General features: G+C 39.5%; 1 protein-coding gene across 1 annotated transcript; it reads left to right on the top strand.

Annotated features, from left to right (window-relative positions):
• Positions 1-14141: 14141 nt before the first annotated feature.
• Positions 14142-16714, top strand: LOC139711115 (fatty acid-binding protein, intestinal-like). The gene is made up of 3 exons (XM_071623031.1): positions 14142-14280; positions 14734-15007; positions 16201-16714. The coding sequence occupies exons 2-3, from the start codon at positions 14762-14764 to the stop codon at positions 16342-16344; spliced, it is 390 nt and encodes a 129-aa protein (XP_071479132.1). The 5' UTR covers positions 14142-14280; positions 14734-14761; the 3' UTR covers positions 16345-16714.
• The last annotated feature ends 586 nt before the right edge of the window (positions 16715-17300 follow it).

Below are 17300 nucleotides of genomic sequence, written 5' to 3'. Positions count from 1 at the left end.
CGTTTTTCCACGCTTTCAAATGCAAATTCAAATCAAATTTGTGATACATGTATGCCAAGTACATGTATCTCCTCTTTCTTGTTCTTTTTTCCAAATACGACAATTACAGCAGGTCAGTGTACAACAATATATCGTCGGCCTCATGCCAAAAGGGCCTTAACACCATAGACTTTGTACACTGTTAGGGCCCTTTTGGCATGATGCCGACGATATTATGATCATGCATTTTTGAAGGCGGGAGAAAAATGACCAAGACTTAGTGTGTAATCTATATGAACCTATTTGTTCAAAATCATTGGGTTACGGGAAAGAGAGACCCGCAAGCTTGTAGAGAATGATGTGGGCCACTCAATGAACTAGACGAAAAAAGTAAAGTAATGGCTGTACACAGAAGCACACAGGCACAAGTGATCGGTTACAAAGACCATGGACCCTACCGGGTCCATGCAAAGACCTATAGACATGCAGGACGAATATCAAGAGACATTGGGAAGGGACAGTCAGAGCATGGACGTACAAACTGTTTGTTTGTACCTCGAAGGTCAGAAAGGAGCTATCGTAGAGAAAGCAGGGGTCCGCAGCACATACACAGCTATTGCCGGACACTATTCACTGGTATGGGCACGACGTTAAGTAATGATTATGCAAATAAGCTGATTAAAACACACACACACACACACACACACACACACACATACACACACACATACACACACACACACACACACACACACACACACACACACACACACACACACACACACACACACACACACACACACACACACACAAACACAACGCAGAATATAAAAAAGAAGTATACTACCAACCAACGAGTAAATGCATGACCTCGTCAGAATGTTAAAAGAACACTAAAGTACCGAAGTCTCTCACGTTGACTTCAATATTGATAAAGTAATAGCCTCTATAAGATGACACGAATCGGGTAAAATGCAAGGTGGTATACAGTAGAATAAGCAAGTTTCGGAATCTGGAGTACATGGGTACATGGTAGTACTATTCGGTGAGATAGTGGTATGTTAAGAACATTATCATGTAAATGGAGTACCGCGTTTGCTTGAGTCACCATGGTAGTTAGAGAAGAGGACCATGGTACGATGGACGCGCCGCGTGGTTCGGTGGATGCACCTTGGTGTAAAGAGAGCACAAAGTATGAGCACATCGTGGGAAATTAGGTGTATCATGGCATAACGGAGGCACCATGGTAGTTAGGATGATTATGGTAATGTTGGAGGCGCCTTGGTATAAAGGGAGCTCCAAAGTATAAGCCCATCATGCGATATAGGTGCACCATCTATGATTTGTGCCATTTTATTTTGATTTGGGTTTTTCCTTGATATGGTTTTGGCACCATTGGACACTATCATTGCGTGTTTGTGTTGCATAATGTACTGAATAGAAGATCCTGATTCCGCATCACGCGTGGTTTGAAACATAAATTAACAGACAAGATGCTCTGAGCAGAATATTATCGAGGTTGACCAGGTGGATCAGCGAGGCCGGTAGATTAGTGGAATGGTCGAAGTATTTTCATCGCAGATGGCGCTATGCTAACTGCCACTCTAAACAAAGTGTCCCTGTACCATTCCAGCCGCCACTCTGCTCTATAATAATGTGGAGCGGATTTCTGTGGCCGACAACTGCTCCCGTGATGCACCCAACTGCAAAATCTTTGCAACATTTCCAAACCCAGACCCACTGATTCCTTGACGATGTTGGGCCAGGTCGACAACTGTACCACCATGGGTACAGAATTCGTAACATGAAAGACTAGTGTGAAAATTTAATATAAGTGATGTGGTTTTTTGACTAAATGTACAAATGGCAACCACACAATATAACTAGATTTGATTACACTAGTACTGGCTTTCTCATGCGGAACAAAAAGAAAATCCTGATTTAGTGTCTTCCTAGGTCTCTATCTTCTTGTCATTATTCATTTTATTTTCTCGTCTCCATCACTTCGAGATAGACTAACGGTCTTATTGTTCCTGCTTTAAAAAAATGAATAAAACATTTCAATACATTTCATCGCAATGTGGACTTTAGATTAACAGGAGTACCAAGTTTGTTAGTTCGTTCTTTTGTTTTACTTGTTCTAGCATCGCGCTGCTTCTGTTTATAATGATGGTTAAAATAAATAAAAGAATATCAAGAACAGTCACTTTTAGTTGAATTTCTACATTTCGGTGTTTGTCCTTTCATCTCAAGCATTGTGATTTCGCACCATCATCACTATGCAACGACGTATATTATGTGCTGGCTAGGGGGTAAAGACAAGCTCGGATTTGTCCACAATTTGTTTTATAATCTGCTCAGTGTTTTGGCTAAATTTGTTAAGATGCATTTCCAAAGTCAACCACCGAATTCCGGATAGTTTGGTAGAGGCCCGATCTTCTTTTTACCACCGTGCATGTCAGAGAAAAAAAAAATCACTCCAGTACATGTGACGATGTGATGGCCTTGCATGTGTGTTTTGCATGGGCGCTGTATTGCACCAAAATGATCCGTACCCGGACAACCAAAGCCAACGAATGCGTCGTGAACGAGATAACTAATTGTTTGTTTTATGTCAACCGGTTTTAATGACGGTTTCAATGATTAACTCGCGCTGGGTGAATGGTTTGCATTAGCCAATAACCTGCATCCTCTCTTCAATCAATGTTATGTTCCGACATGCACTCATTACAATCGTTAACCGTAAGAAGTAATAATCAAGCCGACAAATTATAGGGTCGAACTTTGGGCGTTGCTACGTCTAGGAGACCTCCGTTGGGTTTTTTTAGTCTTGTGCCTTTAAACCCTGTGATTACCACTGACAGTTTGGTTGTATGTATTGTCAACAGTAATCCCATGCTGCGGTCCTGTCAGGGTTCATTAAACGACCAAAACTCTCAGTGCCTGCTGTAGTTGTTTCAGTCGTGTCTCTCAGATGTACGGGGAATATTCATTTAACCAATAAAGGACATTCAATGGGGAAAAAACAGGTGCTAGTAACAGGTTGAGAAATTGATGCGCTGCAACAATCATTTTTGAAGGTTTTTTCGCTACTAGCGGACTCCCGTCCGCTTCAAAGACTAGTTTCCAGGGAAACAGGGAGGGACTGAGAGAAAAAAATTTACATTCCAAATTTACTGTAAATAACCCTCAAATTAACACTGTTCCCAATCTAAAAAAAATGTAAAAAAATGTTACTTTTTTGCCTATTTGACATTTAGGCCTATGAGTCTAAGCGACTGTAATGTCCTGAATTATTATATCAGTCAATTCAATATCAAAGAGACTCCTAAACATCAAGAGTAGAGTTTCTGTGTAAGCTACAGATGGTGTGATTGATAGGCGGCCTTTTTCTGATTTCGGATTATTGCGGAATGATTTTAAACGGTAACTTGCATGCACATATGCAAACACGCAAATATTATAACGTATAGCTACATAATCACATTCACAACATGCGGCTCGTCGGCATTTCAGTAGCTCATAGCAATGAATGTCTATACAGCATTTTCCTTGTTGCTCGATCTGTGACGAGCCAGTGTACATACATGGACAAAATTTTATTACGTGTAATATGCTCAGTGACACGTCATATCGAAGTCCAGTGATTCACTTCTTTTTTCACCTCTATTTCTTATAGATTTTGTAATAACTAGATTTTGTAATAACTGTAAACCACTACGTGTATGCTCAGTGACACATCATATCGAAGTTCAGTGATCCACTTTCTTCACCTTTATTTCTTCAAGATTTTATCTTAACTGTAAACCAAACCTATTGGAAAAAATTACTCCACTCCAAATCACAAGCACACCTCCTTTGGCCCGTCTGATAAGACCAATCATCGCTATAGAATAAACAGCTTAAAGTGTGAGATATCACAATGATTTAGGAGTGTGGGGGCTACTATATATCTTGCAGCTCCACTTCCGATAAGAACAGACCAAATTCCATCTTGTGACCAAACAATAAGATGGAGCAGCGATCGCAACACATTTAGAATGATGACCTCGTATACGAGGTCCTATTTTTTTTAATTAAAGGAACTATATAGTCCAAATGCATGCTGATTTGTATCGAATTATTGTCCCCCCCCCAAAAAAAAAATAAATAAATAAATAAATAGATAAATAAATAAATAAATGAATACATAAATTTAAATTTAAAAAAAATCCATTATGGCCAAATGAATATCTAAATACGTGTCATATAACTTATAATATAGTTTTTAACATTTTTCTTCAGATTACATGGACACGACCACAATCGGAACATTCCACATCATCTGACAATCACTGCAATCAAAAGTACTATTATGATTAACAAAAGACATTGCAGGGAACATGCAAGCTATTTGGTCATGCGGAAGGTGCATTCCGATGTCCTTTGTTAATCATTAGCATAGTACTTTAGCAACGATTGACAGATGACGTCACTGGCAGAACCTCGGTTGGAAGGTTTTTTGTGGGTGTATTCAAATAATGTGAAAAAATAATAAAAATATTAATATGAAATAATATGGAACTTATCTACATATTCTGCTGGCCACGTAAGTGCTGAGCAGGATATTATGAATCAGTATACAAGTCCACATGCATTTACACTGCATAGCTCCTTTAATTCAATCGCGATTTGATGTATAGTCACAGTGAGTAAAGGATTAAAAATTAATCTTGTCACTCTGACCGTAATTGCGGATGTATCTTCACTCCAGATAAAACGTGACTGAACAACATCTCTTTGTATTCGTGACGCAAATGTCTATCAACCTTTTATAGTAGCAGCACATAGCCGATGATGGTATCAAAGTTCAATACCTTTCATTCACCGAACTTACATTTTGTTAAGACCCATAAGCGGTTACGCAAGCTGGCCGGCACAGACTCGAACGGGCTTGACACATTACAAGAAAAAAATATATAACAAGTTCCATATACCAGTAAGGTTTTTAGAATACCCTTCCTTTCAAAATCTAAAGATGACCTATTTGTTTAATTCGAGGGGCCGACTTCATCCACCTGTATTGCGTTTATTGTATCTACAACTTTTATTTATTTATTTATCTATTTATTTATTTATTTATTTATTTATTTATTTATTTATCTACTTATTTATTTATCTATTCATTTATTCATTTATTCATTCATTCATTTATTTATCTATCTATCCATTTTTTTGTTTTCAACTGCATAAAATCGTCTTGCAGAAGCGTAAAAATTTTGCAGATTGAGGGCATCTTGGTTAGGTGCGGTTGTTATGTAACAACCAACTAATGCGCATTCTCCATGTATATGTTCAACTGGGTTTTACAGTTCAATTATCAATGAAACGAGCGAGTTTTTAGATGTATTGAAGACGTTGAGGGTTTGGTGGTTGCGGAGAGTTATACACGTTTATATATATATATATATATATATATATATATATATATATATATATATATATAGATGTAATATATATACATGTATACATATATAGTTGAGCACAGTCAGCCATATTGCAGTTCACACTCTATACTTACACACACACACACATAGGCGCCGGAAGTGGGGGAGGGGGCAGGCGGCCGCCCCCCTATTCAAAAAGTGGGGGGGGGGGAGGCGCAAAACGCATTTTTGCCCCCCCCCCCCCCCAAAAAAAAAAATAAATAGATAGATAAAAATAAATAAAATAAAAAAATATATATATAATACAAACAGGGAAATTTATTAGCTAAGACTAGTAATTCTAACTCTCATAAATGTTTAGACATTCATTTTTCGTTGCGCGTGAGCAGATTATCTCACCCGCATTCAACGGTAACCGTTGCAGTTTTTAGAGGCCTTTGGCTATGGAAAATCGTGATATGTAAATATCAAAATTTTAGCTTTAAGCACTGGCGGATTTAGAGGCGGGCACAATTGGCCCATGCCAACCTCCTTTTGAAGCAACTTTTTAAAAAATTCTTCTTTGTTTTGTAATTTTATACGTGTGCCCCCCCCCCCCCCCCCTTGAGAAAAAGAAAAAAAAATCTTCCATACGTCCCTCTTCCACTGCTAGTTGTTACCAACGTGACACCTGACGTAGGCAGCGCTCCCGGAAAATAGTTTTAACCCCCGCCCGCACCGCCCCCCCCCCCCCCTTCTTAATTTCCAAAGCGAAAAAATATAGCTACAAACGGCAGTTTTGGGACTGTAAAATGTCAACATTTTCAAGCTCGTTCGCATTCAATCACTATGCCATTCTCCTGATGTTGCTGCCAGTAATTGCCAGCAGTTGCGCCCGGTGCGTCCCCCCCCCCCCTTCTTAATATCCAAAGCGAAAACAGTATAGCTACAAACGGCAGTTTTTATACTGTAAAATGTCAAAATTTGCAAGCTCGCTCGCATTTAATCGCTATGCCATTGTAAAACAGAATGTTGCTGCCAGTAATTGCCAGCAGTTGCGCCTGGGCCGCCTACCCCCCCCCCCCCCCTTAATTTCCAAAGTGAAAAAAAAAAATATATAGCTGCAAACTGCAGTTTGGGGACTGTAAAATGTCAAATTTTTCAAGCTCGCTCGCTTTGCTCGCTCGCATTTAATCGTTATGCCATTCTCCTAACGTTGCTGCCAGTAATTGCCAGCAGTTGAGCCCGGTGCGCCTCCCCTTAATTTTCAAAGCGAAAAGCATAGCTACAAACGGCAGTTTTTGGACTGTAGAATGTCAAAATTTTCAAGCTTGCTCGCTTCGCTCGCTCGCATTGAATAAGCCAGTTCGGGATTCCAGTTTGAGCATGAGCAGAAAAAGGTCATATGTACCGACAGGTTGGTTTTTAATTTCACGTAGATAAGCATCTGTAATGCTATGATTATACATGGAATCCTTATAAATGGTGCCTGCCAGTACATGTACATCACCTGACAGCAACCCTGGTATTTGGCAATGTTAACAGAAAAAATTTGTTAATGTATTCAAAACAGCACAATGAAATCGATGCTTCCCAAAGTGTTGATTGACTAACCATTCTGGTCACTTCATCTACACAGGTTCATTCTTTGTTAGAATACAAGTTCCATAAATTGCTATGTTGGGCTACAAACGGCAGTTTGGGGACTGTAAAATGTCAAAATTTTCAAGCTCGCTCGCATTTTATTGTTATGCAATTCTGCTGATGTTGCTGACAGTGCTTGTCGTTTCACACCGTCATTCCATAATCCATGTAAGGAAAACTTACAATGTTGCTCAATGACTGCGTTGTTGAATGTATCACATTCCGTAATGTATTTAACTGACAGCGCACGCACACACGCACAAGCATACACATCCTCAAAATTACTCTTCCACAAGGTGCCCCCCCCCAAATGTCTCGAACCACGGTACGCCATTGTACACACACACACCCACACATATATATATATATATATATCTATATATATATATGTATATATATATATATATATATGTGTGTGTGTGTGTGTGTGTGTGTGTGTGTGTGTGTGTGTGTGTGTATGTGTGTGTATGTGTATATTGTGTAACATATGTATGGTCTATCGTGAGCCCCCTCCAATATTTGCCCCCCCCCCAATCCAAAACTGCTTCCTGCACACACACACATACACACACACGCACACACATGCACACACACACACACACACACACACACACACACACACACATATATATATACAATGTATAGGCTACTGTATATGCCTTTACCATGTCAAACAAGAACAAAATACAAAGTTTGCACCTGTGCAAACCAACTGCAATAGATACAGAAGTGTTTTATGGGGTCTGGACAAATTTGCGCAATTTGCATCAGGCACTATATATATGCGTGACCCGATCACTGTGGGCAGACTAATTTGATTTTGATGGAGATGGATTCGCCATTAGAAGTTCATATAAATGGGATCATATTCATCAGATTATGAGAAGCTGTAAAAAGCAGGCAATAAATACGCCAATATGCCAGATATGCACTACTTTCTGATTATTTTGTCAAACACACTTCAGTGGTGTCTCTTTTTCGCGTGTTTGTAATTATGTCGGATTACGAAGTGCAAATAGAATGGAGGATTGAAGAAGAATGTTAATGGTGTGATAATCACCCGTAGCGAATTACCACAGAATGATTATGATGGTCAAATGTTTAATCTTCTGTAGGGGTTGGATTACAGCTGCGTAACACGTAAGACGAAATATGTCAACTGTTTTAGGGGTGGAAACAAGAGAATGAACTCTCCCATGTGAAAAAAAAAGTATGCTGTTGGGTGGGGTTGAGAGATCATCATTACCCCCCCCCCCTCCGTCCATCTTCGAAAAATGTTAGATAATGTTACTAATAATGAAAGACATATATAGTGTGCATTTTTTTGCAGAACAGGTCTCTTAACAACACCATTTATGAAGTACTTTAAAGGCATAATTTACCGTTTGCAGATGAAACAAAAACCCAGCATTAGTTCTTCAAATTAGTTCTAAAATATGAGTTAGGGATAGAAACCAATGTAAATATTTTAATCAGTATAATCGATGTTCAGTATTGTTAAATATACAAAATGCGAACAATAGTTATAATAAAAATGTTTCCAGACTAATCCGTCTACAGTTATGGTTTATTGAGAAAAACAGTATTATCTCCTTATATCTTAGGCTTTATTGCAAATTTTCTATATGGTAGGATGTTTTGTGATACAACCGACCTACACATATGCATAGAATGTGACATCTTGAACATTTTTTTAAATCACTGCTCCCAAAGGTAAACAGGACCTTTAAAAATAAGGACTATATACTTTCCCTATATACGTGGATTCTCTCCTTGGGAGAATAATGACGTTTGGTCTGTCGGGACATGGTCAGGGAATTTGATAGGCAAGAGAGCAACTCAGGATTATCTCACCATCAGTCAAGTGCTTAACATAGAACACATTTGAATCTGCAGTGTGACTCATATCTCTATTCGGTCTAGATTTTTTTTCCTGATCAGTTTGACGAACGTGATTATTGCATAAATTTATGATCTTTGCGAAGTGTCGCGTTTGAGTGTGTTAGACACACTTTGGCACGTTTCACGACCGCTTATCGGAAACAGACAAATTAATCCCTCGTAAAATCTAGAAATCAACGATATGAAAAATTTGACATTAACGATCAGAGCTGCAAACAAGCGTGATAGGCTGCCTCTATCGTTATGACTTCCAGACTTAAGTGATGATATAGTATCGATGATAAAGGACGCAATTATCTACCCGCACTTGAGTCCCTGTTGAATAAATATGAGTGTTTGAAGTTCCCTACCAACAGTTCGATAAGACGACGCACAAACAGAACTTCGACATCGTTGATAAGCGATTCTTAACCCGGGACGCTATTAGTATTATAGTGAGGAGTTGGAGTATCGGTCACCGAATGCGATCGACCAGTCTATCCCAGTAACCCTGAGTGTAGTTGGTTAGTCTAAAAAATCCACACCAGATTGGAACAAAGTTTGCCCAATGCTAATGTGGTTCCTTGAACTGATTCGGGATCGACAAGCAAGAACATTAACGTAGATATGGTGATCAGCATAGTTGCTTGTAATACAGTGATAAGCAGCCTATATGCCAGTCCTGTGCTGAAGCTTTTACACAAAGTTTCAGTAAGGAGCTACAGGGTTTTATGATGCACTTAATTCAATAGTATTCGATTTGAGTGTAGATTAAGTAAGGTCTGCAGAAAGGTAGACTATGAATTAATATACATTAGCCAGATGGAAGGGTGTGTCTTCTTTCCTGTATTCCAGTGTTGGTACAATTACTGAGGTGCTCAATAAAGTTCCCTCGTATTGAAAGGCACTTGGTAGTTTCATCGTTACTATGGCAACCTCCCAATAGATGTTAACGTAGGAGATAAGTGATCCATGTATGTTGCTAAATTAGACACACGACCAAAGACGTCCTTTTATTCTAAGGATAAAGAAGTAAACTAAACACAAAGTAGGCCTAATTGAACTCAAGACAACAATGGGCTGGTACACTTATCTGTGCTCAAACTTTATTCATATATACTTTTATAACAGAGGTTGCTCCTAAAAACTATAGGACGCCTACCCGAGCCCCCGTCCTATATATACATACATGCATAAAGAACCCAAATTCATGAGATCTGAATTTGAAGTGTTAAAATTGCATTGAGTACCAAGTAAAACGGGTCAAGGAGCTAGACACTATAGGCAATTGTAAGGCCTAGTGTCTGGACCTATCAGGCTTATCATAAAGCTCATACGCCTATTTAATGTCGAGCACGTGGGTATCAGCTCGTGTACTGTATTCATGACTCGTGGATGAGCTGTATAAGTTGTGGGGGTGTGTGACTCGTAGTCAGTATGACTCGTGGGTATCTAACTCGTGGCGTGCACCTGCGGAACAAGGATCACAATGAAAAGAGGAATGATCTCCCTCTTCCCCCCCCCCGCTCTCTCTCTTCCCATCCCTCTCTCTTCTTCTTTTTCTTTCTCTTTTCTTTTTCCTCTCTATCTCTCCTTCCCCCTCTGTCTCTTGTTCTGATTTCATTGTCCAATATGTTTTTGCCTGGCCTGCTTTTCACGGTGAATATGATACTTTCGATACCTTCCCACCATGAAGGGCAAACATGTCCACAAAAGAGTACCTTTCACCCCCTAAGACGGTGCTACCCTGTATTGTACTTTTATACCGTAATAATGCATTCACGTGAAGGGATATCTTGAGTGGTCATGCACAAGCAGTTTACTTCATACAGTATTGTTTCTTTTTGTAACTGAAATATTTAAACCTCTCCTCTTTTCCTCCTTTTCCTTCACTGTGTTTTGTTTTTCTCTCTATATCTTTCTCTTTACAAGAGAGGTTGCTTGTGTTTGTTTGTCCGTCTGTTTGTTTGTTTGTTTGTTTATTTGTATAGGACTGTATGTGTTGTGCACCGTTTATGTCCAGCTAATTGCCTTTCGATGTTATTTAGTCTTTTTGTCCACGAGAAGACAGAAAAATACAAGCTTAAAGCTTTTTAGCATGTCTCCTCCATTTCCTGCAACTTTAGTTTTGATTCAATATTCTCTTGCTTTTTTTCATGCGTAGTATTGTTAACTTCACGTATATTTCTTTGTTACGACATTGCATTGATGTTGTGTTATTTTGTGTATGAAAATGTTGTTGGAAATGAAATAAATGAAATGAAATGAAAACGTTTAACTCTGTAATAAGATAGTGCGTACTTCACTGTATCCACATTTGGAGGAAAAAAAATATTGATGTTGATATAAGAGGTAGAAGAACCAACAGCTATGAAGCGCTTTACAAAGCAAAACTTGTCAAAGCGTTACAGATGAACTTATAATTAGGTATAATGTAACTTATAATGTGCATATTGAGGACAATAATCAACTGCTAGCATAATCAAATTACAAATTACAGTGTATTTATATGCAACTTCACAAACTTATGCAAATTCAGCGTGAAAGTGCTCGTTTCAAATTAGGGCTTCAATTCATCAGCAAACTTACAATTGATTTGCAGGCAGAACCACTGCATCATGTGAAAATGTCGATGTTTCTACCAAACGACGAGAAATCTTAATACGAGGAGACTCCTCCCGCGCTTATCCACTCGGAAGAAAGTTCAGACATTTTAAAAAGTCGTTTAAAATGAATGTCTCCATTTTAGATGGTTACATGGTTGATCTAGATAAACAATGGAAGTGGACAGTCCTGATGATAATCAACGTCCAAAGTAGATATTTTGCTGTGTTTATACAAGAAGAATATCTCTTGCAGAATGCCACTGAACATCGACATCACCTAAACCATAAAAATAGCTGAAGAAAACATACCCTGTTACTAGAATGGGCTTCCGAAGCTATGCGAATGGTGAGGGGGTTGGGCAGAAGAAGGACTGATCCATGCATGACAGTTACTTTATGTTTATATTTAATTCAAACTGTAGAAGCCCACCCAGTTAAACTGATAAAACATTGACATGGTCGTTGTCCTGATAATGTTGGAGTGATATCCTTGTTGCTCAGCAACCGAGACATACCGTGCATGTAGATGGAGTTTATCGTCATGATCGGCGATTACAGTCATGTCTGCTTTGCACCCTGTATGATGGTGTTAAAGGGATGGTACAGTATTGGTGGAGGCGAGGATTAGGCTCTTTGTAAGATACCAAGAAACCACTTATGAAATAGTACAGAGCATGCCATTCTAAGACGAATTCAAAGTTGATTTGATGAAAATCGGTTTTGGAATGGCTGAGACATCCAAAAACAAAGTAAAACAAAGCGATCATAATAAAAGGTGGGTTTCATCTTTTATTAGGATCACTCTACTTTGGGTATCTCGGCCATTTCAAAACCAATATTCATCAAATAAACGTTGAATTCATCTTGGAATTACATGCTCTTTCATATTTCATAAGAGGTTTCTCATCATCTCACCCAAAAATGTTACAAACCTGAAGTTAGGGCTCAACCAGAACTATACGTTCCCTTTAAAAGAATAATGAAAGAGAAATTTTAGTCAACGATTGAGTTTGGACAGACTGTGTGTGAGAGGAAGCAGTGAGTTAGGTATCTGAAGTTAAGTTTAAGCTTCTAGCATCCTATGACATAATTCCCAACATACCACAATTGCAATGTCGTTGCTGTGTGTTCTGCTTGGAATCATTGCTATATATTATCACACTTACAGTGACTTAACTTACCGGATATAAAGTGAGAAGAGCCATAGATTTGAGAGCGAATAGAAGAGAGTGATATTGTTTTGAGATTTCCCATTTTGGCTGAGGCCAAATATATCATTTTTAGCTGATGGTGGCAATAAGGCGCCACTCCAGAACATGAGCCCTCGACTCCACAAGATTTTGTACAACATTGAATCCTTTTCCAAACTACAAGATATTCTTATTTTCAATCATTTCGATCAAAACATGATACAGTGGATATACATGTACGATTTCTCGATTGAAGTTGTTTTCGTTACCTCTTTGGCATTTCAAGACCTTGTGATCAGATTCTTGGACGACGTGAATCTGCACCGATGTGTGTGTGTATGTGTGTATGTGTGTGTAAAATGGCCGTGGACAAAAAGAAAATACATTCATTGCGCGTATTCTGATTATCTTGATCTCTCGTCTGCTATCGTGTTAATTTGAGTGCTCACTTCTCTTCTTAAGTCTGATCCCTGATAGGCCTACTTGAAGATTTCCGACAGAATGCCCAGGTGGGACAAACCAATAATCAGATTATTACACACAAGATCTGCATTTGGGCTCTGACGAGAATTAAAGGCTAAGTTTGTTTCTCATTTCCAAACTACTGTGGCCGCAAAGTCTAAAATGAACACCACGCATATAGGTAATGAGGCTTTTACAACAACATATAATGCCGAAAGCCTACGTGGGTAGTCTGCAATACATTTTAGATGTATCACCCTGAATTTACGACGCTCTGTCATAATGTCCACCTACAGCTACATACATTACAATGTCACTTTCAAGCATCCACTTCTATCGATCAAGATTAAAGCATGGACCTATACAGGGGTAGGTCCCTGATTATAGCTACAATTATAAGTAGGACATGAGACCAGCTTTTTCTCTTTTAAAATTTATACCCGTTTGTTCAAACTGCTTGTGTCTTTCTTATGACTCAGACATGTCTGTCAATATTTGATTTCTGTGTGAACTGATTTGATGAAGCTGAAGGGCTGAGCTAAGAATAAGATAGCACGATGATCTGCCGATTCTTGGGCAGTACAGTATATCAACGTTGAAAGTTATCTGCCTGTCATTCATGACGACATAAGAGAGAGGACGTGATATCACCCTGTAAAGAAGATTACCTGACAATATTCAGAAAGTAGCTCAATGTTTGAAAATCACATAACAGTACTTGATAGGGAGATAGCTATTGCGGCGCTAAATTAATCACTAGCTTTTCGAGGGTTCCCACAGCGCGTCGCTTACACCTACACCGACGCTCTAAAGAGGGTCACGTCACAAGTGATATGACCTGCTCTCATCCAATCAGACATCACGAACGGCAAATATTGAACTTTATACTCAAACAGGTGCCAAGCAAAAACATCACAAGACCACGGAATACAGTTTAACCAGTACCTCGCTATACCCCTCTTTTTTTTAATGAGATGCGAAGGGCTAGTATCGCTTTTTATCAAGAACCGAAATAAGATTAGGTAGGATAAAAAGACACGCCAACTCAGTCTCGTCCCACTGCTGCTACAAACGGTCCTCGTGTCTGTACATCGGTCTCTCATTTCTCGTCAGGTGAGAAGAGTCTTTCGCCAACATTGGGAAAAAACTTACTCTAGACTTCTTAGTCTGAGCTATAGTCTTTCAGTAACTATCGTTTAACGAAGATTGTGGGCTCGTGCTCTTGTCACGGTTTTGCTTAGTTACACTGCTTATTGTTCGCGATAGATTTGATATTTACATCCTGTTAATCTTCTTTTTTCACTTTTTGAGAGTAGTTCATGTTGAATTGCATTCGATAGATTGATCTTCACATTTCCTATAAGAACTATATTATGATGTATACATTGGAAGTCAAGAAGGCTCAGGTTGTACTATGATTTGTGGGTGAATTTAAGAGGATTTTCCTATTACGGACGAATTGAGCTTAATGCTGGTAGAAGAAGAGTCTGTTAGGGCTAAGACTAATATCGCATTTTTTGTTTACCGGTACCTCTTTTTTTTTTCCTTCTTCTTTCCCGTCACCAGCCGTCAATCATCCCATCAACCAACAATCATGCCTAACTTCAGCGGAAACTGGGCTCTGGCCAAGCACGATTCCCTCGATGCCGTCCTCGACAAGCTCCAGATCCCCGCCGACAAGCGCCCGCCCGCGCAGATCAGCGGTCTCACCATGAGCATCAAGCAGGATGGCGACAACTTCACCATCAACACCGTGGCCCAGCGCGGCGCCCGCGAGACCACCTTCACCGTGGGCTCCACCTTCGAGACCGAGCTCATGATGGGCACCATGACCCTCAAGGTGAGCCCAAAGCAACTCGACAACCCGATTCGATCCGTGTGGCTGCGGCTGCAATTGTTTGTGGTAGTTGCTCGATGTTGATACTGACTGTGATGTTGGCGATTGCATCGATAAGTTGTACCGATAGTGGTATTAAATTTTCGTGGCGCTGGCTGTGTCGTTGGCCTCGGTTGCGCTGTTGAAGGCTCCAATAACATTGTCTGTATCCCTGCGCTTGTAATGACACCAGAACTTGGTGGTTGTTGCGTTGGAAACAGTATAGCGATCAGGTGCTGGTTGTATTGAGGGTGGTGTTAGCTTTGCTGGGACTTGTGGTGATGGTAGTGTTGAGACCGTTGGTGCCTGTAGTGTTAGGGCTTGTGATGGTTCTGTTGATGTTGGCTGTAATGATATATGCTGGGATTGTTGTGGGAATGGTGGTGTTTGTGCTGAGTTGAAAGTGATGATAGTATCTGGTAGGACTAACTGGTGGTTGCTGTACTAGGGCTTGTGGAACAGGTACTGATATGTGTTGTTGCCGATGTCCGCTGCGTTGTGGCTATAACATTTACGTTGAAGCTTGTTGTCCTGGTGATGATTACACTTATAGTAAATGCGATGGCGATTGTGTTGCGTTAGTGTCTGTGATACTCGGAGTACAAATTGGCTGAAGGTGCTGGTGGAGCACGAGCTGGTACGAATGGTGGCCCCGATGACTGTGCTGGTGTTGACACCACTGAAAATTATAATAGTGAGTGCTTTAGTATTGATGCTGGCGCTTGTGCTGTCAGTGATCCTTTAGTGATGATAATTGGTGCTTGATTCGGTTTTATTTGGTATGGTTCCAGGAGTGTTTGTTACGCGTATTGGAACCGTGGCGGTGTGGTGAGAAAGTCGGGCTGATTGTATGATTGTATTAGAATGTCTCGGGCTTATTACTCTCCAGCATGGCATGAAACACTCATATAAATATCAATCAACATTTATATGTGCTCAGCCCGTTGTACACAATCTTTCATGTCATGCATTGACACGCATCTCACTGATCAAATTTCATCAAACTGGTCTGCATCAAACAGATTTAATAATTTGAGTCATACAATACTTCACTGTTTGCCAGGAAGCTATCAGGTACTATTTCATGATAATGAAGATATTTGTGAGGCCTTCCTTTATTCTGTCTAAATTTTGATTCTATGTTTGCTCCTCTCTAGGTGAGCGCAGCATGGGATGGCGACCGCCTGGTTCTCACCGGCGAGAAGGGCGCCAAGCTCAGCCGTGAGCTCGTGGGCGACCAGCTCGTCTCCACCGTCGACGTCCACGGCACCGTGGCCAAGTTCTACTTCAACAAGGCGTAAATCGTCGTCGTCGGGTTGGAGCGCGAACATCCACAAAGACTCTTTAGATTATCATCGTCGAAAAAAAATTCTCACACTCCGGTTAGATCGACATTTTAGCACCGACACTGTAGTTGCTCTGGCATGGGCTCTTCATGTCAGCCACTGATCCACTTTTAGATCCGGCAGTTGTCTCCACTTCATGGTGAGACCACCATCGATCAAAGTGCAAGAATGTCAGCAAAATTGGTTTATATTCAATATTGATACTTCTAGCACCAGCGCCGTCTATCATCATCATCAGCATCAAAAAACCCACGTGACCGAATGACATGGACCGTTTGTAAATAGAAATAGAAATAAATTTTGCTCGTTAAACAACGAGTTTCATATAATCACAACAAAACGAGTGATTTTATTTCCTTTCATCTGTCATTAAAATACTAAAACTTCCTCTGCGTATATATATATATATATATATATAATAATGTATATATATATATATATATATATATATGCGTGTGTGTGTGTGTGTATATATACTTTCTAAAAAAAATCGAGTGAAAATATTCACTCTTAAAGGAGTGAATACAAAAAAGAGTGAATTTTGAGTGAAAATGAACATTTTCTCTCACAATTCACTCCAATTTCACTCTAAATTCACCCTCTTTTGTATTCACTCCTTTAAGAGTGAATATCTTCACTCAATTTTTTAGAGAGTATATATATATATTTATATATATGTGTGTGTATATATATATATACATATATATATATACATATACATATATATACACATATATATTATGTCAGTTGTTCACTTTGTCGTCATTGTACAGTAAGGACAATCAATAAGAAAGTGGTGTACCCCTCGGAAAGATATCACACAGTGGCAAGATTATTGGCCTAATTGCTAATTGCAGTCAAAACAATAAAGCGTTGATTTATGCTGCACTTCAACATCAGCTTGATACAGT

Source organism: Diadema antillarum, unplaced genomic scaffold, assembly GCF_040938485.1.
Source record: "Diadema antillarum isolate AM-2024a unplaced genomic scaffold, OU_Dant_1.0 seq00001612_RagTag, whole genome shotgun sequence".
Classification (NCBI taxonomy): domain Eukaryota; kingdom Metazoa; phylum Echinodermata; class Echinoidea; order Diadematoida; family Diadematidae; genus Diadema; species Diadema antillarum.
This window is presented reverse-complemented; position numbering and strand designations above follow the sequence as displayed.

Coding starts and splice junctions, on each gene's coding strand:
- LOC139711115 (XM_071623031.1), top strand. CDS start 14,762: ATGCCTAACTTCAGCGGAAACTGGGCTCTGGCCAAGCACGATTCCCTC. Junction 15,008..16,200: donor TGGGCACCATGACCCTCAAG/GTGAGCCCAAAG, acceptor GCTCCTCTCTAG/GTGAGCGCAGCATGGGATGG.